Source organism: Equus quagga, chromosome 12, assembly GCF_021613505.1.
Source record: "Equus quagga isolate Etosha38 chromosome 12, UCLA_HA_Equagga_1.0, whole genome shotgun sequence".
NCBI lineage: Eukaryota > Metazoa > Chordata > Mammalia > Perissodactyla > Equidae > Equus > Equus quagga.
In genome coordinates, this window is record NC_060278.1 from 88774701 (window position 1) to 88796443 (window position 21743).

The following is a 21743-nucleotide window of genomic DNA, read 5'->3' on the forward strand; positions in this document are numbered from 1 at the left end:
GGTAAAGGTCCTGATGTCTTGATCTGCACATAAAGTCCAAAAGTTTGCACTCTAAAGCGACTGCCTGGGTTCACATTCTGGCTCTGCCACTTTCTAACCAGGGGTGTCGAGCAGGTCATTTCTCTTCCCTGTGCTTTAGTTTCGTCATCTGTTCAACGTGGGGGTTAATAAAACCTGCCTTGTGGTGTTGTTGGGAGGACTAAATAGCACAAATTAAAGACACATTACATGTCGGCTATAATTGTTGCTGTTTGTGATTTGATGGGTTGAACAGTTGATTGTGAGTGGAAAGCACGTTGTTCCAGGAGTTGCAAGATAATTAACTAGATGGGTGATTGTGGGCTGGCTATTTGACCTGTCAGCCCCATTTTTCACCTGAACAGTCATGTGCCACGTAGTGACATTTTGATCAATGACGGAGCGAATACGTGACAGTGGTCCCAAAAGGTTAGTACCATTTGGCCTAGGTGTGTGGTAGGCTATACCATCTAGGTTTGTGTAGGTAACGCTCTATGATGTTCGCACAATGATAAAATTGCCTAATGGCACATTTCTCAGAATGTATTCCCATTGTTAAGTGACACATGACTGTATATGTATGGACTTAGATTATCAGTGTTTCTCAACTATTGATATTTGGGGCAGGAGAAGTCATTGTACAGGATGTTTGGCATCCCTGGGCTCCAGGCAGCAAATACCCAGACCACCCCCTCAGTCACTGTAGCAACCAAAATGCCCCCCGCTTTCCAAATGCCTGATGTGAGGGTGATACTGCTCGCTGGGAGGAACCCCTGGAACTACATGGTCTCTAGAGTCCTGTCAGGCTGAAGGGCTGCTTTGGGCTCTCAGTCCAGGGTTGTTATGGGAACCCAATGTGATAAATGTGAATGTGTGTTATAAACTATAAAGTGCTGTGCGAATGGGAAGGGCTGTGGTGGTATTATCTCATTGCTAGTGAGGATAGAGGGAATGTGGAGGGTTGTGTCCTGGGGGCTGCATCTGGAGAGGAGGCCCAGGGCCAGATGTGGAGGGATTGTGTATGTGGAGAAGGACACCTTCTGGGATGTGATGGAATGCTAGGTCTGGGGTGGCAAATGTGTCTTTCAGAGACTCTCACGTCAACTCTGGCTAGCAATGGCTGCTGTCGTATGGTGTTGAGTGGGATACTGAAGCCATGCAACTGGTTAGCAGTGTTGCCTTGGGCTCAAGAATAGGGAGTGATGGCCTGCCTGGCATCTCTCTGTCTTCCCTGTTATAGGTAGCAAGATGTGTTAGGGATGTGCGAGAGACCTAATAATTCACAGGAAGAAGTTCAGATCATTCTGGGCTGGAGAAATACTAATGGCCATCCCTTTAGCTTTTCCAGCTGTTTTGATGTAAAGCACATTGACACCTGGTATCCAGGTATCTCACACAACAGCTCACTGAGGTAGACAAAGCAGAGGAACCCGAGGCCCAGAGGATATGAGACAGACGTAAGTGAAGTGGTTGAGAAGGGGCACAAACTCTTGGGCCGTAGTGTCTGGATTTAAATCCTGACCTGGCTACTTAATAGCTCTGTGCCCTCAGGAAGGTTATTCAACCTCTCTGTGCCACAGTTTCCTCATCTGTAAAGTGGGAATAATGATAATACCTACCTTATAGAATTGTTGTGAGGATTCAATGAGTTCATACATGTAAAGTGCTTGGAACAGTAACCAGCACATAGTACTCAGTAAATGTTAGCTGTGACTAAGTGTAAAGTTTACAGTTTCCTGGCAGCCAAAGCAAGGAAGGAACTCGATGAATTACATAATTCTTTTCAGAAAGGAGAATGTGCGCCTCTTTCTCAGGGGAGATTAAGTGGTTTCTGATACAAAATTCTGAGAGAAATATCTTATGTGGATAATAATGTAGGAGCCCCTGGGTGATTATAATGAACAATGCCTTTCGCATTGGTTTCACAGTCATGGAGAAACAGAATTTATGCCTCACAATTAACTCAGTGGCAGAATGAGGCAAAAATCCTGACTTCCAGCTCAGCCCTTGAATACTCCTGGAGGAAACAAGACTGGACCTGAGCTTTGGCGGGAACGGGGTTCGGTGGACTGAAGTGGGGTCTAGGTGTGCACCATCCTGCACTGATTGCAGAGGGCAGGGACTGAGAGAGGCCCAGCCACGTGCCTACTCCAGAACGTTTGCCTTCCTAGAATCACAGGTTCTGACTGTGACCACCTTCAGGCAGCAGGACTCAGGCCTGGGCCTTTTCCACGGCCATCTGTGATCGCTTTCTTTCCCTTAGGGGCATGACCCCAGGAGAAGCAGAAATCCACTTCCTAGAGAATGCGAAGAAGCTTTCCATGTATGGAGTAGACCTGCACCATGCCAAGGTACCACTGGGTCCCAGGGTCCCCCTAGTGTCTGAGGGGGTGCCCCCAATGCACTATCAGGTTCTTTCAGAGGCTTTGCTGTGCCAGACCCCGTGTTCCCTTCAAACTGAAGCCTTCTCTGCTGTTTCTCATTCCTCAAAGTTTGAAAACCCTTTATTTTCCCATGATCTTTATCATTTTCTTCTCGTGTTATATTTACTTGTGAACCTGTTTGTGCCGCCACTAGATTGGGAGCATCATTAGGGAAAGACATAGGCCTTAATTTATTTCTGTATCCTTAGCACATGGCACGTGGCCTGGCACCAAATATGTACCACTAAGTGTTTTCTGGGTGAATGAATGATTGAGGGATTGACAGAGAAAATGATCAAACAAGTGACCCGGTGACTAAGTGACAGAAGGAATGAGTGAATGACTGCATCACTGTGAGAGATTGGTCAGGGGGTCCAGCATGCAGGTTCTAACCCTGCTCCTGAGGGCTCGTTACAAGCAGAGCTCAAGGAGGGGTTTCTGGGTGGGTGGCAGGCTGCCCCCAGGTGTGGACTCCAGGCCTGCCATTCCATGGTCCCTTCTCATGCAGGACTCTGAGGGCATCGACATCATGTTAGGAGTCTGTGCCAATGGCCTGCTTATCTACCGGGACCGGCTGAGAATCAACCGCTTCGCCTGGCCCAAGATTCTCAAGATCTCCTACAAGAGGAGTAACTTTTATATCAAGATCCGGCCTGGGGAGGTGAGCCTGCCGTGGGAATGCCTCCTCCTCGCTGGAAATGACTTGAACAGAGAGGACCTTGGCGTCTGGGCCTAGGTCTTTTCCTACCCAGGATACCTGGATCGGGGTGCTGGGGTGCTGGGTAGGGAGAGAGTCATCTTCTGCTGGGGATCTCTACATGGACTTCACACCTTAGGTATGTGCCTGCACACACACTCACACACACATACATGTGTGCAGATAACCACATATATTCAGGTTACACATCAGTGAATACATGTCCATGTCCATGTAATTGCTTACATGTAGTACTCAAGTATGTACACATACTAAGATACACAACTTCCTACACACATGCAAACATGTATGCCCCACTTCCACATCTCACCCATCAAAAAGTCCATTTGTTTCTACCTCTAGAATAAATTGCGAACCCATCTGCTTCACCCTTCCCCGCTTCACCAGCCACCAACAGCTGCGTCTCTCCCTTACATCCCTGCAGTGTCCTTCTCACTGGTCTCCCCGCCTCCATTGTCCTTCTAGGCCACTTTACTCATAGCTGCTAAAGAGAGCTTGAAAGTCTCTCTCATCAGATCATGTGGAACCCACCCCCACTCCCACCCCTCACTTAAGCCTCTGAAGAGCTCCCTTTAGCTCTTGGGCTGAAGTCTAACCTCCGTCTGTGGCTACCCCCCTGTCCCACAGGTCTCTGCCCCACTGTCCCATGCCCGCATGCCCCAACCCCTTTGACCTTCTCTCAGATCCTTGAATAAGCAAGCTCTTCCCTGCCCTCAGCCCTTTGCTTTTGATATTTCCTCCACCTGAAATTCTCTTCTCCGCCTTTTCACGTGGCTGGTTCCTTCCCCATCCTCCAGATCTCTGCTCAGAGATCAGCTGTTTACAGAGTGTTCTCTCATCACCCTTTCTAAAATAGCGCCTGACCCTCACACCTGTCCAGTTATCCTCTGTCACATCACGCATCTCTGTTCATTCCTTCTGTGCCCTTGTTAGTATCTGAAATGATCTTGTTCACTTATTTATTATCAGAGTTCCCCCCACCCAAGAATCTTCTATCTCTGTCACCAGGGTGTCTCTGTTGCTTTGCACCAGACCTGTCACACAGTAAGGGCTCAATCCACCTTATTGATTAAATGAGTGGGTAAATGAATCATCAGGCCAGAGTCACACATGCCTGAGAAGAGGTTCAGAAAGGATGGACTGGTGGTGAAAGTGGGCCCAGGCCTTGCTTCTAACCCACCCTTCTTGGTTTTGTAGTATGAGCAGTTTGAGAGCACAATTGGCTTTAAACTCCCAAACCACCGGTCAGCCAAGAGACTGTGGAAGGTGTGCATCGAGCACCACACGTTCTTCCGGTGAGCCTGACCCTGGGGTAGGGTATCCGAGGATGAGGCAGAGGCCGTGAGTGTATATTGGCAATGTCTGTGTTTTGTGAGGGGAGAGAGGAGGAGGAGGAGCTAGTAGGGACTCTGGGAAAGGCCCCCTGCTCTTTTCCCAAGTCTCTCCCCTTCTGGACCACTCAGAGTTGTCGTAGCTGGTGGGACAATGGAATGAAAGGTCAGCTGTGGTTTAGCCTTGGGCCTGGCAAAAGAGATCTGATACCCTCTCTTCACCTCCATCCCTCCACTGCAGGCTGGTGTCCCCTGAGCCCCCACCCAAGGGCTTCCTGGTGATGGGCTCCAAGTTCCGGTATAGTGGGAGGACCCAGGCACAGACCCGCCAGGCCAGCGCCCTCATTGATCGACCTGCACCCTTCTTTGAGCGTTCCTCCAGCAAACGGTACACCATGTCCCGCAGCCTTGATGGAGGTATGCCCCAAATTGGAGGTAGGGGGAAGAGTGGTGTTTAGAGGGAAAGGGGGTCATGCCAGGTTCTGCAGAATGAGTGGTAAAGGAGGTAGACACATCACAAGTTGATTTGCACCAGGCATGGTGGCCCAAGAGCACTGTTGTACCTGGGCAGATCTTGCAGCTCTTGGTGGGTTGACCCAACCTACAGCATCACTCCTGCTGGGAGGTGACATTACCACTCTCTGGACTTCCGGCAACTTCCCTGAGTCATGGCCTTTTGGGGTCCCAGGTTCAACCGTATGGTTTTCTGGGCCCTCTGCCCAAGATGCTTAGTGATTCACAGATTGTCATCCTACCAGGAGAATGGTTTATTGTGACTGCAGTGTGGAGCTGGTGAAGCCTTACTGACTGGAAGCTGAGGGGTTGTTCCTAGTTATTCTTTTGGTTCCATTGAACTGATTGACATCTAACTACATGGGGCTCTCCACTTATTTCTATCAGGCTGGCATATGCCCTTAACATCAACAAGAATTGGCCCTGCATTATGCTGTATCAAGCAGACCAGGACTTCTCAAAATGTGGTCCACAGGACTGCCTGCATTAGAATCAGCTGTGAGCTTGTTAAACATGCAGATTCCCAGGCCCTGGGCCAGACCTACTAAATCATAACCCCTCAAGGCCCAGGACTCTCCCCAGGATATGTACACTAGAGTTTGTAGGTTCAGAAGCCACATGGGCACTGGGGAGATTCAGTCAGGCAGTCTGAATTCAAATCTCAGCCTTGACACTCACCAGCTACTCCATGGACACAGGAAGTGGCCCATAAATATCTGAAGGACTGGATGGGTATCGCCTGTGCCTATTTCCTCTTCTACAAAGTAAATAATACCTACTTTACTGTGTTGTAGGGAGAGCTAAATGAGCTAATGCTTCTACAGCACCCAAAACAGTTCCTGGCACATAGTAGTACCTTAAAAATTATACCCAATAATAAATTATTATTTATTTTAGCAATAATAAATTATTATTATTGCTTTTCATTTTTAGAGGGCGGCTTATAGGTAGGAGGTGGGGACTTGGGTGGGGGAACAGTGGATACTCCCAGAACATGTTGGGTCAGGCCTCTAGGCAAGTTAGTTCCACTCAACAAATCTTTTGGAGTGTTAGAGTAAGTATGGCCCCTTCCTTTGAGGAGCTCATAGAATAGTATGTGTGTAAGCATTCAGTGTGTTTCAAGCAATGGGAGAAGTATGTACGGAATATAGAGGAGCCTTGAGGAAAGAGGGATTATTTCTGTCTAGGAGGGGCAGAATGGGCTTTGCAGAGAAGGTGACAACTGGGCAGGGTTTTGAAGGATACCTAGGAGTTTTCCAGGTGGTTAGGAAAGTCTGATATTTTCCTGCAATATGAAGGTGAGACCTGTCCCAGGACTCCCTGCCGTGTTTGGAGGATGTGCGGTTTTGCAAGGGTCCATTTGGGGCTGAAGAACCTCTTTATTCTCTTTGAGTGGACACAGGGCTGAGAGCTAAGATTTATTCAAAGGGAAAGGAGGGCCTGTACTGTCCCTCTTTCCTCCCCTGCAGCTTCCTTACTATGCCAGGGGCTAAATGAAGCCCAGATTGTGCGGGGCAGCAAAGATTGACCCAAAGCTGGTGAGGCTCATCAGGGGAGGACCGGAAGCCTGGACTCTAAGCCAGGAGGCCTAGGTCCTTGTCCTGATTCACTGAAAGGTCACCAGTGGGACCTTTGCCCTCTCAGAGTCTCAATTTATCCTCTGTAAAATGAGGATAGTAATTTCCATTCTAGCCATCAACACAGAGGATTGTGTGGATCAAATGAAATAATGTGCATAAATGGGCACTTCTCAGAGTGAATATATATGAATAGAGAGGATAATTATTCTCTCTCCCTCCTTTTTTCTTCCCCCTGAGGAAGATTCACCCTAAGCTAACCTCTGTGCCAGTCTTCCTCTACTTTTTAGTGTGTGGGCCCCTAGCACAGCATGGCCTTTAACAAAGTGCTATAGGTCCATGCCTGGGAACTGAACCCTGGCTGCTGAAGCGGAATGCACTGAACTTAACTACAAGGCTCCCGGGGCTGGCCCTATTCTCTCTCTTTTGATCTAGGCCAGTCCCAAGGATAATCTGTGCTCTGGTCATTTTAATTCAGTCTTTTCCAGCAATTTTTCCCACCAAGTCACAATCCAGGCCATAGTCTATGTTAGGCCCAGTGCCTGGCATAAAGACTAATTCTACCCCTTTCTTTCCTATTCAGAAAAGTACTTTGGAACACCGAAGAGCACGAAAGATGTTATTGCAGGGATCCCCTGGAATTCTCCCTAATTTATAAAGAAGCTAAATCATTTGCAAACCTCAGGACCTTAGCTTTCACTAGTCAAGCTAATCTCACAATATCTGTGTTTGCTAAATAATGGGGTCAAGTGAGTATTCCGCCACACTGCTACAACAAAACCATCATTTGTGGACCAACATTGACTGAACTGGCTCATTCTGTGCCAGCCACTCTTCTGTATACACACACACATTAGCTTGTTTGTTTCTCCTCTCAGTTTTCTGAAGTAGGTACTGTTTATAGATGAGGAACTGAGGCCCAGAGAGGTCATGTAACTTACCCAAGGTCACACAGCCAAGAAGAGATGGATTTGAGATTTAAACCAGGCTCTAGTGCTGTAGAAATCAGGAGGGGGTCTGGGGCTGGGTGCCTCTCGCCCACCACGTGACCTGGGGAGGCTGCTTCATTCCTCTGAGCGCTGGCTTCTTATCCCCTATGTGTTGGGGGTGTGGAAGTCTCCACTCCACTCCACTCCACTCCACTGCAGGCGTGGTTGGGCGGGTGGTGAGGCTGGCTCCCTGTCCGTGCCCCTGGGAGCCGTCTCACATGGCTGCCTGGCCATCTCTGCCCACTTCAGCAGAGTTCTCCCGTCCAGCCTCAGTCAGTGAGAACCATGACGCAGGACCTGACAGTGACAAGCGGGAAGAGGATGGCGAGTCTGGGGGGCGGCGGTCAGAGGCCGAGGAGGGAGAGCTGAGGACCCCCACCAAGATCAAGGAGCTAAAGGTAGGAGCCTGGCTTTCTTGTACCCTCTGACCTTGGATCAGGAGACTGATCCTGGGTCTAGCCTTGGCCTTGGCCTTCAGGTGTCCCAAGCTGTGGCCAAGCACCCTTGCTATGGGGTGGACCATGGACAAGGCCTTGCCCTTGGGCCATGTGTAATCTCTGGACATCCCTGGGTGGGGGGCATGCTGCCCACCATGCACACTTTCTGTCCTTTTGCCCTGCTTTCCTGGAGGGCCACTCTGTCCCCAAGGGGACTCTGGCTTCCTCTTGCCTGCTCCTAATTTGCCCCTTTGACTATGATCTGGATCTGCACAACCTTCTTCCTGCCCCGAGAGATAAGATGCCACTGCATGCCCTGACAAGGATGAGGTTCAAGTGCATCCTCTCCTGCTGCCTGCCCCCTTCCCACATGCCTGAGCACACACTCACAGAGGCACGCACGGCCTCAGACTGGCACATACTCGCTCACGGATGTACACCCCTCACCCACAGACATGCAAACAACATGCGTGTGCACAGGCATGTGCACAGAGTATAGTGTGTTTCCATCATGCAGTCCCTCCTTGGGAGCACAGGCCCTTGAACACACATGCTGACTGCAGGGAGCATGAATTTCCAGAACCCTCAAGTCCTACCTGCTAAGTGGACACTTTGCCTCCCACCCACTTCTTTATGTTCCTTGGGCTCCCTGCTTCACATCCTGCACCTTCTCTTTGCTTCACTGCCCCGTGGGTGGCCCACCCAGCTTCCCTGGCCTCTGCTACTTGGGTGAGAGCACTCTGGGCCACCTGCTGACCAGGCCAGTCGCGGTATCTCTAATCTATTTGCTCTACTGACCCTGCTGGTTCCTTTTCCTCCTTCCACGTCTCCCTAGCCGGAGCAGGAAACCACGCCGAGACACAAACAGGAGGTACTGCATGGGACCTGTCCCTACCTACCCAGCCATTCAAATCCCCAGCTCATTTGTCACCATCCCACAGCCCATCCCAGGCTCATATCCCGGTACCATCTCCACCTCAACTTGGCCTCTGTTCCCCGGCCATTCTCCTCCCCCAGCCATCCCTGCCCTGCCTTATTAAGCTCATCTCTCCAGCTCCCTGCTCAGATTTCCCCCTCCCTCTCTCTACTCAGCTTCACACTCTGCCTCTCCAGACCACCCCATGCTTGTCCCTTGCCCCTGCTGAACATCCCGCCTGTGTCCCCCTCAGCTCTTCTAGGGCATTCCGTGCTTTCTTTGAGCTCATCTCCTCCCCCTACCCAAACCCTTCCTTAGACTCATCTTCTCCCCACACCACTGTTTGGTCATACCTAGACCTCATCTGTGTCCCCAGTGTCCTCACCTCAAACCTTTTTTTGTATCTATTGGCAACCAGATGTGGTGTGGGGGGTGGGGTGGGGAGGGAGGCACTTGAGAGCACGTCTACCTCTTCTCGGACTCCAGCTGCAGCTCCCTCTGGTGGGGCCTGCCACTGCTCCAGCTCTGTCAGGAAAGCTGCTCTCTTTTTCTCCTCCTCCCTCTCCTCTTCTTCTTCCCATCGTTGCTTCCCTCAGTTTCTTCCTCCTGTGTTAATCACTTCTCCTTTCTTTCACACAGTCTCCAACTCTTCATTTGAGCCTTAACTATAAGAGAAGTGGATTTGTTCTTGGGCCTGAGGGAAAGGGCCAGAGGCCAGGACATAAGAAGGGCCTGGCATTGGATTCCCATGATCTGGGTTTCAGCCCCAATTCTGCTACTGACTCTTTGAGGGTCGTGGGAAAGTCCCCTCAGGCCCCTGTCCCCCATCCGCACAGCAAGTCACTTGGACTAGGTTTCTCTAAGGCCCTTCAAGGATCTCAGGGTTCCCCTGCACCCTCTAACCTTCGGGAATAGTGCATTCCCACAGAGCCAGAGCGACAGGTTCAGGATGGAAGGTTACAAGCCCAGACACATCCCCCATGCAAACTCTATCAGGTTTGACAGACAGACATTGTCCTGAGGCAGCTCAGCTCAGGAAGCGATGCCGGAGGTACAGACAGCTGTTTGGAGGGAAAGAAGCAGCTTCAGTAGCATCAGGTTTCTTCCTGAGGTAACTTAGGGGTCAGTCACAGTAGATCCTCGGATGCTGGAGATGAGCCCAGGGACAGATTCTAGCCTTGTCCAAGGGCAAGCTTACCTTCCAGGTAGTTCTTCCAGAATCACCTGATCTGACTTTATGATAAGCTGAGATTGTCCATTTTTTGCCCTGAATTGAGTTGACATGAATCCTCAAACAGGCTTACAGTTAAGGGTCCTTAGGCTGCCAGCCTACCCATGCTTCCCCCAGAAGTAGGCAGACAAGCAGCTTCAGTAGGTCACTGCCAGCTCCTGTGCAAAGGCTGGACCTCCCTTCACCTAGGGGCAGATTATTCTATCATGCTGCTCTGGCCAGAGCTCAGCCTTGGTGGTTTAATGGGGACACACCCGTGACTCCAGTATCCCTGGCTCAGTTTTGATGCCCAGCGTTGGGACTCACCTCTCTTCTTCCTGATCTCTAATTCTCCTAATCGTCCTGAAGCATCCTGTTTTCTCTATCTGGCTGTATCTCACCCTGTCTGCTCTTGAGGAGTCGGTACCCGCAAGGTATCTAGAAGATCCTAGGTGGTTGGGAAAAGTAGTGGCTCACAGCAGAGACTGCTGAACCCAATCTTTTCCTGGCCCCTGGTCCCTAGTGGGACCCCTGGTGTGGGAGCAGGGCCCATTTTTCTGGATGTCCCTGGCTTTAGGAGTCTCTGCATTCTGGGTCCCCCCAAGGGCTGAGCAATTGCACATGTTGGGCTAGGAGGGCCCTTGACTGGGGATCGTGCTAAGCACAGTGGTCCAAGTCTTGGCCATGGGGAGGGATCAGGATCCAGGAGGCCAGAGAGCAGCCCAGTGAGGAGGGTTGGTGCGTTCTCCCCGTGCCTTGGTTGTGAGCAGAGGGAAGTCACCTCTGTGCTGACTAAGAGTGGGCTCACAGCACCAGAAGGAACTCACCCAGACCAGTGGGGTTTGAATTGACTTGGGTGTTCCGAGGCTGGGAGCTAGGCAGGGGAGAAGAACAGGCAGTGTGGACCAGAAGTCTCCTCTCATTAATCTTAAGTACCTTTTGCTCCTCTTTAATCCTTAAGTGCTTTGTGCACCTGTTGGTGCTAATCGTCCCTACCCTGCCTGGCTCATGGGGTGCTGTGAGGGTGAGATGGGGTCGTGGATGGGAATCACCTTGCTGATGTAGGGCAGCGATGGTGACCGTTGCCATCTTCAACACACCCTGCATCCCATCTCAGTGCTGTTCCTCTAACACCTGGCTGCCCTCTCCATCCACCCCTAGTTCTTAGACAAGCCAGAGGATGTCTTGCTGAAGCACCAGGCCAGCATCAACGAGCTCAAGAGGACCCTGAAGGAACCCAACAGCAAACTGATCCACCGGGATCGAGACTGGGAGCGGGAGCGCAGGCTGCCCTCCTCACCCGCCTCCCCCTCCCCCAAGGGCACCCCTGAGAAAGCCAATGAGGTAAGTCTCACCCTGAACCCCTCAATAGGGGCCTTGGGTAAAGAGAGTGGGGAAGGTTGCTATGTACTGACTTACCCTCATCCTCCATACCTATATGCCTCCCCCCATTGCTGCACCAGATGATGGTGGGCAGAGGGTGGTGGGTGAGGCTGGGGAAGACAAATTCACCAAATCCTGGAATCCTGGACCCCAGGGACCACCTTAAAAAACTCAAAAGACTCACAGTAGCTTGGTATGTTCCCCTTCCATCAGCCAGAGTAGGATGAGGAAAGGGTGCTTGTTAGAAGTGCGGGTTCTAGGGCCCTGCGTCAGACCTACTGAGTCAGAATATTTGGTGGTGGAGCCCCAGAATCAGCATTTTAAACAAGTTTCCTAGGCGAGTCTCATGTACACAGAACTTTAAGAATCCCGGTAGTTCTATCCAGTAGCCAGACCCTTTCATGCGTATTGTGAAAATGCAGATGGAGGAGTATCCCTCCTGGAAGGATCCTCAGAGCCTGCCAGAGGGGAAGGGGTCCTCCAGGAAAATCAGAGCTGCTCCCGTTGCTTCAGAAAAGGATCCCACACGACCTGCCTTTCAGAGTGGAAAGCATGAGCTTTCTCAATTGAAAAAGAGATAAAGATAGGATCTTGAGAATTCCTATATTTATAATCCCAAGCTACTGTTTTTAGCACTGCTAAATCTTGGCCATTCTTACCCCTGCTTCTACTTAGATGTTTTATCTCTAGTGCTGCTGCTTACTGTGCTCAAACCCAGCTGGGGTCTAGACTCACACCATCTGGGTTTGAATTCTGGCTTCGCAGCCTGCTAGCTGGATGACTCTGGGCTTGTTATTAACCTCTCTGAGCCTCCGCTAGGTAGAGATAATAAAAGTACCGACTTCTTAGGCATGTTGTGAGGATCCAATGAGAAAAAGCATGGACGAGCCAGCAGAGTACCTAGGTACTCAATGTGAGTTACTTATTGTTTCATTTTGAAACAATACGTCATGTTACCTTCTAATCAGAGTCAGTTTTAAACTTGGGAGGACCCTCGAAACCCACTTGGTTCAAGGCCATCATTTTACAGGTGAGGCCCAGAAAGAGGAAAGTGTCAGTGTCATCGCTGATAGAAGAGGGGCTAGAACCTGATTTTCTTGTGTCCCTGGCCATTGTATTTGCTATTAAATCACAGCAGCCTGGGAGCAAGACCAAATCACGTGAAGACCAGAATAGAGTCAACTGCGTGTATACTGCCCTCTAATGCTTTGAAAATTGGTGATGCAGCCATGATCTAATAAGTGAGCATTTGATTGAATCAGCACTCCCATGGCCTCAACATGTCAGATAACAGAGGGCCTCCTCCAGTGAGGCTGCTGTGGTAGCTCCCTGGCTGGTGATTCACAAAGTTAGGGATGTTCTGGGGCCTTTAAGGCTGGTGCCATGGAAGGAGGGCTAACCTCTGCATCCACCGAGGGCTTCTGTGGTCACCATGCTACAATCAAGACCCTGAACCCCATGGACTAGGCCAAGGGGGCTGGTCTAGTGATCGAGATAAGTGTCCCCCTTCTCCTGCCCTAGAGAGAGAGCTTTGACCTGAGTGGCCCCTATTCAGTCCCGAAGTGGGTGAGATGGGATGCAGAGACCTCTGAAAGGGTCGGACTCCTGCAGAGAAGGGCAGGCTGAGCCCTAGAGAGCTGGGCTCTGGAGCGTTGGGGTGCCCCAGAGCAGCCTGACCCGGTGCCCCACCTGCTGGTGATAGCTGGAACTACTAGAAGATGGGTCTTACTTAAACGGTGGAGTCTGTTCCACCCTCAACCCACCACTATTGCCCAGAGAAGCGTAGTCCACTGCTGGAAAGAAGTCTGGCCCAGGAGCTCAGCTTGGAGCGATGAACCATTTAACTGGCTTACAGGCCCCACTGAAAATTTGGTTGATGGGGAGGAGCCATAGCCAAGGACTGGACTGGATCCTTGGTGAGTGACCTCACCTCTCTGAGCTCACTGCCTAGTCAGTCCATCGAAACGGGGACTGAAATTGCCACTCCATAGGGTTTTTGGGAAGGTTGAGTGAAATAATGGATATAAAAGCACTTTATAAACTGAAAAATGCTGAGCAGTCACAGGGCCATTGCTGATGGCGACTAGACTCCCTGATCCAAATGTGGGCTTTGAGGCAGGGATATCCTTCAGGCTTGTGGCATCCAGAGCTCCTAGTATCTTCCTCATACATTGTTGGGTCTCGTCTGGGCCAAGGGGAAATCATGGGAACCTGAACCAAAATAGGGACCTCAAACTACAAAGAAGAGTTTCCATTTGCCAAAGCCAGGTTTTTGTTTCAAAGATAACTTTTTAAAAGGGACTGAGACCCAAATTGCAGGATTGAACCATCACCTAAACCAAAGACTCCGAGGGAAGACTGGCAATCGAGGCCAAGTGGCTCCAGCAGCTCTTGCGTGAGAGTGGGCAGGCGATGAGAAAAGGCCCAAAGTCCTGGTGCTGGCAGCACTGACCCTGGGCCTCCTGCCCCTAAGTGGTGCTGAGGGGCAGTTCCTTTCTCTCTGGCCCCATGGCCCCCACAGTGTGGCTCCTTCCTGACCTAATCCACAAACCCTAAGGATGTGGGATTTACAAAGCCAGGCTATTTACATTCTCTGTGTGTGTGTGTCTCTCCTGCTTTCTCTCTCTCCCTCTCTTCCTGTCTCTGCCTCTCCTTCCCTACCTCCCTTCTTCCCCTTTCCTCTGGCCCTGGGCCTCCCCTGCAGTCCCAGAGGACCCAGGACATCTCTCAGCAGGACTTGGCACCTGAGCCTGGGACGGCCACAGGCTTGGAAGTGTTCACTCAGAAAAGCCTCGCAGCATCTCCTGAGGTTACTGTCATCACCTCCTTCCCCTCCCACCCAGAACCACCCTAATGGTCTTAAGACAACCCTTTCTCTGGGGTGAGGGATGTGGACCAGACTCTGCCATGCAGATGGGAGCAGTGGGTAGCCCTTGTTGTCCCCATGCTATGACAAGTGATTGTCCCATCCCAGGGATCCATAAAGGGCTGGTCCCTCCCTCATGCATTGTTTCTCAGGAAAGATAGGACTGAAACATTCAGGGAAGACGGAACAGCCTGAGTCACCTCTGGCTTCAAAGGGGAGGCAGAAATGATCTCCTCCTCTCAGGCCCTGCTGAGGCAGGTGACTTCTGACTTCTCAGCTTGGGATCGGGGATCATGGCACCTAAATGCCTTCTACCCTGAGGTCTTATCTCTGTTCAGAAGCCTGAGTAAGGTCTAGCAGTGCTAGTTAGGGGATGGCATCCTACCATCCCCTGCCTCCATCTTCTCTAAACTCCCCTTGGAGCATAGGTCTGTTGAGGTCTCCAGGCAGGCAAAAGTGGGCGTTTTGCTCCAAGGCGTATCCTTGGGGCTATAGAGATGTTGGTCAGGCAAGTCTTCCAAATGAGGAGGGAATTACTTCTGTGCCCAGGATGGCAGCAGGTGGAGGGCTTCTTGGAACTTCCTGTGCCCCTGCGTGGCTGCCAGGCATGGAATCCAGTCCCAGGGAAGGGGGTGCTGCGTCCTCCCTCTCTGCCAACACCTCACAGACTGTCAGGATTGGAAGGTACTGACCAATCATCTGGGCGAAACCTCCTTCTCCCTGATTCTGACCCTCCTCTTTTGGCATAGGATGTGTGAGGACATATACTTTTCTCAATTCCCAGAGAAAAATTTGGTAGCTGCTGAAAATGTGCTTAAACTGTAAAAGAGACATGAGTCAGCTACATGAGTGGTAAAACAAAAGTCATCACAGTTCTACTCTGAATTTTTCCTCAATGTAAAAATAAAAACAGAAGTACCAGCTCTCTCTCTCTCTCTCTCTCTCTCTCGAGAGAGAGAGAGAGGTTGGACAGTACTCAGCAGCATTGCAGGGGTAGAGAAATAGTGATGCCCTAGAGCACAGAGATGCTCCTAGAGCAAAGATGCCCATAACTGGAGGGGGGTGTGGGGCACGGGGGGGCAACATCACCCTTCATCAGCATCCCTGAAAATTGTCAGTCCAGCCCCTTCTACGAGGGGGCTCTTACTCTTCTTAGTGCCAGATCATTTTGTCTTCAGTCATCCTTTGGGAAGTTTTCATATTGAATTAAAATCTGCCCTTCTGAATCACCTGCTTGTGGGCCTCGCTCTCCTCCCTGCTCTGCATATGCTTTGATCTATGCTCTGCTCCCTAGGTCTGCTCTGCATCCTCCTCCAGGACAGCCCTTCGGAGTTGAGCACCTTCCCTCCCCTCAATACTCCCACTTTCTTCAATGGTTTCTCCCATGGCAAGGTTTCTAGAGGGCTCCTCGTCCTGGACCCCCTCCTCTGGGGGTCCCTGTAAAGAACAGGGCCCAAAATGTGACCCAGAGCTCCAGGTGAGGCCTGCACAGCCTGGAGTGAGCGGAATTGCCTGGCTGGAGATTTTCTCCTTGTCTGTGGCTTGGGTGGCAACACTTCTCCCAGCTTCTGTTTCGTGGCCGTCTCGCTGCAGTGCCTCCAGCTGGTAGCAGGGGGCGCTCTGAGCAGGCTCAGTGGAAAGAATGGCTGCAGGGCCACCCTGATGTAGCCCATCCTGTAATCAAGGCAGAACACTTTCAGATTAACCCCCCGGGACAGTGCGGCTCCACCAGAGCCTTGGTACCAGTGAGGTTTTCCCTTTTCTGGTTCAGTCTTTTTTTCTCTTCAGAATTTTCATTTGTTAGAAGCAGAGCGTCTTCTTCCCTCACTGTTCACTCTGTGATCCATGCAAGTCACCTTCCCTCTAGGAACCTCAGTTTCCCCTTCTGAAATAAGGGTCACAGTACCTGCTTCACAGGTTGCCATTTGGATTAAATTTAATAACGTAGACAAAGGGTTGACCTTGCCTGGCCCGTAGTAACTAAATATAAGTACAGCTTTCCCTTTTTCTTCCTGCAGAATCTTTCTTTCTGTATTGTGCCAACCTCCACCCCACTCAGCCTAATTTCTAAGCTTCTAGTTTCTAGAAACTAGTTTTTAGTTAGACTTGGGGCAGGAATGTTCCAGAAGGGGTCTCATTGACCGTCTTTGGTCATCGTTGACAGGCTGATGATGTCAGTACGTGCTGAAGAGAAAAGAGACCTGGCTCCTGTAGGCTCTCGAAGCACTTCCCTCTGGGATGGTTCAGGTGCCGTTGTCCTGAAGACTTCTCAGCCTGAAGCAAAATCTCAGAAACCTGCTCCAGACTTTGTGTGGGCCTTCCCCCTTGGTTTTATCTTTCTTTCCTGTCGGCGAGAATCTCTTAATGCCATTTGATTCCGGGATAATCATGGAGATTTTGCTAAAACCGAATGGAGGAAAGAGGGTTTGCAATGCTCTCTTGATCCTCAGAATCCTTCAGCTCTTCTGGGATCTGACATACTCCTCACCAAATCATAACCTGAAATGGAGCCCAAGGTCATATAAACCTTCCCCCTCCAGTTGTCAGGAGCAGTCTGTGGCATGTCTTACCGTGGAGGCCCTGCACAGAACTTGGAGTCAGAGACCAGGTCCTAGGCCTGCCTTTGCCGCTACCTCACTCTCTGACCTTGGGCATGATGCTGACCTTCTCTAGGCCTCAGTTTCCACATCTGTATCATGGGGGGTTTGCGTCAGAGCAGTGATTTCAAAGGGGGGAGGTACCTCAGGCCACTAGCACAGCCCAGGCCTCCAACTTGAACAGGGGAGCCCTGTATTTGTATTACTTATTAGACTTCCAAGAAGATTTTGTGTGGAGAAAGTATTCTGTGGCTGCAAGAAGATTAAAATCCCAATGGCCTTCTTGCTTTTTTAATGATTCTAGAAGTCCCTCATTTCCTCCTTAGCGTTGTTCAAAGGGCTCTTGAGGGAGGTAGAGGGCTATTCTGTTGACAGTTCAACAGTCTATACTGTTGCGTGCTTTTGACCCATGATGACGCTGGGATCTTTAGATCTTTTCCTTCCGTGATGTGTTCTGGTCAGTCCTTTTCCACTCTTTCTGTAGATTTTGTTAGAATTCTCCAAGGATAGCCTTGGTATCTATTTCTTTGGGAATGAACCCCACAAGATGCAAGCTATTTAAGCCATTGTGGTGACTGGCACTAACCTCTGGAGCTAGCCGTTTGTTATTTTTCATTCTAATCTCTTTCCTTCCCGGAAGCTCTTGCAGAAAGGTCAGATTTCAGGCTGTGGCCTGTGGAACTTAACTCAGTGCTTCCCCTCAACTTGACAGATTGCAGTTGGGACCCATATTCCATAGGTTGTGAGATAAGTCAGCAAGGATCTCAGGCATCAAAAATCAGGCCGTCTTTTCCTGACTCTGCCATCCATTGTGACCTCGAGTAAGTCACTGACCTTCTTCCAGGCCTCAGTTTACCCATTTGCACAATGAGGAGATTGGACTGGAGGATGTCTTAGGAGTTCTTTTGGCTCTAACATTCAAAGATTCCATGTGACGTAAGCTACTTTCCCCTCTGACAGTGTCAGTTATATTGTTAGAAGAGAAAGAGTCCTGCCTATCCGTGGATCTCCATTTTCCCATGGTTCACACTGGGAGGGCATGAGACCCCATCCCATTTCACCAAGTTGGGGTGGTGATTGAGGGGCGTAAATAATTGCTGGGTGCCTTGATGGGAAAAGTAGCCTAGGTGAGGCTGACTAGCATTGTCATGCCTTCCTCTCCCAGCCAGTTCTGGGGACATGTTGACATTTTGGTGGTAGATTGGTCCCTTGCAGAGTGAAGAAGGGACCCGTTCTTTAGGTGCCTGATATTTATGTTAACTCTTCTTGCTCCAATTGAAACACAGGGTTCAGAGCATTGGGTATTTATAGAAAGAGAGTACACTAGGCCAGAAGAACTCAGTCTCCTAAAAATGACTACCACGCAGCAGGAAGAAAGGGAGGCAGGCCTCACAGATATCCTTGCTGATGGCAGACTCTCCAAGGTAGACGTCCTGGTGGACAAGTTCAAAGTTGAAGTGGCCACAGAAGTAATGGTGGGAGCTGGAAGAGCAAACACCCAGCAACAAGGAAGAATGATTGCAAGCCCTGAAGACTTTGAGTCTGTGTGGGAGGAAGGCCTGTGGGCCAGGGATGGCCCAGGAGGGGCTTCTCTGGCTGTAGGCTATACCCTGGCAGAAAAGCTCCTTGAGGGCTCCCGGTTCCAAGTGGGCACTGGAGAGACAACCATCAGGATGCGCCATGTCTCCGGTGGTCAGCAAGAGGGCCAGACGGAGCTGAGGAAGGAGCTGGGGGAGTTCCAGGCTGATGGAAGACCCAGTACACCGGGGACCAGGCCAGCAGAGATGGATGGCCTCTCTCTAGCCTCTGACAGGGGAGGACTCCAGTCATTTCTGCTGGACCCAGCTGACGTGGAAGCCAGAGCTGACTCCAGTGATGAAACTGATACTTCCTTTGCAGAGAGGAGCTTCTATTTAAGCTATGGAGAGAAAGATTCTGAAGACCAAGCCCTCCCTCCACCCCTGGAGGAGAGTGAAGAGCACATGGATGCCTCTCCTGGAGATAAGACCAGGCCGGAGCGCTCTGAGAAGCTCGCAGAGAGCTCTGAGCTAAACTCCTCAGGCCCGTGGGGCTCTGCTGCAGTTTCCTGCAGGAACACTGGTGAAGAGGATGAAGTCCACTCACCTTCCTCAGAGGAAGGGGCAGGACCTCCCAGGAAACACGGAAGACTGGATGACCTGGAGGCCTTTGTTGAGCAGCTCAGTAAGGAAACTTCTCCAGGGCAGACGTTTGCTGAGGCCTGGGAAGAAGCCAGGTGGGGGGTAGAAGGACAGTTTACTCACTCAGCATCCACCGTGGCCTCAGAGGAAGAGGCCCCCAAGAGTGGAGATTTGATGGAAAAGGCTGAAAAAAGCCCCCCAGTGGGATGGAAGAATCACTCCCCTCACAGAGGAGGGCACGTGAACCCAGACCTCCCGGCCTGCGCCCTTCCATGGGCCATCTCTCCTGACAATGTCAGGAAGCCAGCTAAACCAGACAGAGGCAACGTCCTGCCCAAAGACAGGGGACTGGTTCACACCCAAACAGGAGAACTTGCAATGGAGGACAGCAGAGCCTCAGCATTTCTTCAGATGGAGGTGATCACCCACCTCCCTGCCTCCCCAGGTCCCTTTCAAGCTCAGGCAGCTCCAGAGGAAGTTTCTCCAAGCCCAGCCCCTCATAAGTCAGGGGATCCTTCGCAGCTCATGGATCCTTTTGGAGAAAAGTCGCTTGTGTTTCTCAAACAGGCCCATCCTCCCAAAGAAAGCCCGGAGCCCAAGGACCAAGTAGGGCTGTTTGTGACCCCGGACAGAGGGGAGTGCCGAGCGCCTCCCATTGCCAGCAGAAAGCCCAGAGTTGTCCCTGAAGAAGCTGAGGGGGCCATACCCCTGGGATTGGTGTTCCCTTCAGGGAAGCAAAAGGAGATGACCTCTTTCCAGGCGGGGGGCCAAGAGGGCTCCCTAGAAGATATTAGCAAGACCTCAGTGGCCAACAAAATTCGCATCTTTGAGACCCATGGAGTGAGACCCACTCGCCGAGTGAGCCAAGGTGAAACAAGGGCTCTTCCAAACGAGTTGTCTTCAGAGGCTTCCACGGGTCAGGTGGAGCAGCAGCGGAACAAGCTCTTAGACCTGGGCTTTATCCAACTCCAGCCCCTGGGGGACTTTGCCGGCCCCAAAGCCACACATTCCTCGGTGATACAGCCAGCGACCAGACACTTCAGGCAGGGCATTCCTGCCGTATCTCCCCAGGAAGGAGGCATGGAACTCCAGCTCGTGTCCCCCGATTCAGGCTGTGAAACTACGCTGGAAGAAGTTACTGGGGGAACTGGCCACGTGAGCCCCTGTCCCCCACCACTGCCCTCCAGCCGGGGGAGCTGACCGCATGCTGCGTAGCTCTGTAGAAGCATGTTTCAGTGGCCCCTCGTCATTATTGCAATCAGAGGCTGCTTGTCCATCCCTATGAGTTCTTTTCCCTAAACGGGCCTGAGTGTATTCCAGGCAGAATGATGGGTTCATCTGCTTGGCCCATGTTAGCTTAGCCACAAAGACCCTCGGCTTTTGGTGTGACCTGGTGCCCAGAGGGTCACACAGCCCCAGTGGAAAAGGTGGCACCACTGCCAGCAAACTACACACTTGCTTTGCCTTGCTGTCCCCACCTGCTGGGTTCCTACCTGTTTTGCTTGGCTTGTCCAGCGATCTTCCTTCATCCTTTCCCTTCCCTGGTTCTCCTGCCTTGGGAAAGCTGACAGTCCAGAGATTTCCATCCTTCACTTCTGTTTCCCTCTTGACCCCAGTGCCAAGTTCCTTCTGCCTCCTTAAGACTAACTATCTTCTCTAATCCAGAACAAATCCGGAGATGCAGTCAGGGAAGAGAAGCGAGTCACCAGCTTAGCAGCGAACCCCTCTGGAAAGGGAGGGCGCCTGAGATTCACCAGCCCCTCGGGCCCTCAGGTCTCTGCAGCCCCTCAGTGCCCTGATGACCCGGTCATCTTCGCCTGGCCAGGGTGCATCGCTGCCTTAGATCCCCACCTGCTCTGGCAGTGCCTCTTGTGGCAGCTCAACTCTGGCTTGTCTGAAATGTTTCCTCACACCTCTCAACCTTCCAGAAACTGGCTAAATGGAGGCTCATTTAGCAAGTGAATCTCTAAGCACACTGAATCTCTAGAACCTGAAGCCAAGTACTTTAAAAATATTTGGTGGGTGTTAGATTGGTCTTAAAAAAGAATGTCATGAAACAGCCAAAAATGTACATGTGTTGTTTAATCCCTGACAGGCCAGTTGAGAGGTATGTATGTCGGACAAGAGTTGCTGGCTCCCCTCCAGCATTTCCCTGGCCTGCTGTTGTCAATTACACTGATGGGACCATAACCTCCACTCCGTGGCCTGCCTGCCAGCCCACTCATGGAGCTCAGGGTTGAACCGATGTAGCACCCAGCTCCCAGGAATTACCCCGTATTGTTCCTCCCTCTAGACGATGCTGACCCCTCCCACAGAGACTCAGTGGAATTGACAAAACCATGTTGGCTTCCTCTTTGTTCCTCAAAGCTCTTGGCTCCAGCCTCTCTGCCTCCCCCTCCTGGGTTTCCCTGATCCCTGGGTCTCCCTCCTTGGTTTCTGTCTTTCGATGTTGGCCTGCACGGGTGGGCCTGGGGTCTGGGCTCCCATCCCTGCCTTGCGCACAGTGCTGCTTCTGATAAGTTCCCAGATCCAAACCTTGGATGGGGCCTCCTGTCCAGGACCAACTGGCAGGATGTTTGCTTTGTACTTGCTTTTGCCATCAGTAG

General features: G+C 51.1%; 1 protein-coding gene across 12 annotated transcripts in view; it reads left to right on the forward strand.

Annotated features, from left to right (window-relative positions):
• The window catches only part of EPB41L1 (erythrocyte membrane protein band 4.1 like 1), a 117463-nt gene that overhangs the window by 74417 nt on the left and 21303 nt on the right, over positions 1 to 21743 (forward strand). For 10 of the 12 annotated variants that reach the window (XM_046678406.1, XM_046678405.1, XM_046678404.1 and 7 more), the window contains 6 exons: positions 2282 to 2369; positions 2950 to 3102; positions 4357 to 4454; positions 4732 to 4907; positions 7819 to 7967; positions 11294 to 11476. In XM_046678406.1, the coding sequence (XP_046534362.1) occupies positions 2282 to 2369; positions 2950 to 3102; positions 4357 to 4454; positions 4732 to 4907; positions 7819 to 7967; positions 11294 to 11476 (847 nt within the window). The remainder of the gene's footprint in view (positions 1 to 2281; positions 2370 to 2949; positions 3103 to 4356; positions 4455 to 4731; positions 4908 to 7818; positions 7968 to 11293; positions 11477 to 21743) is intronic. The other 2 variants (XM_046678401.1, XM_046678402.1) reach the window with 2 other exon arrangements.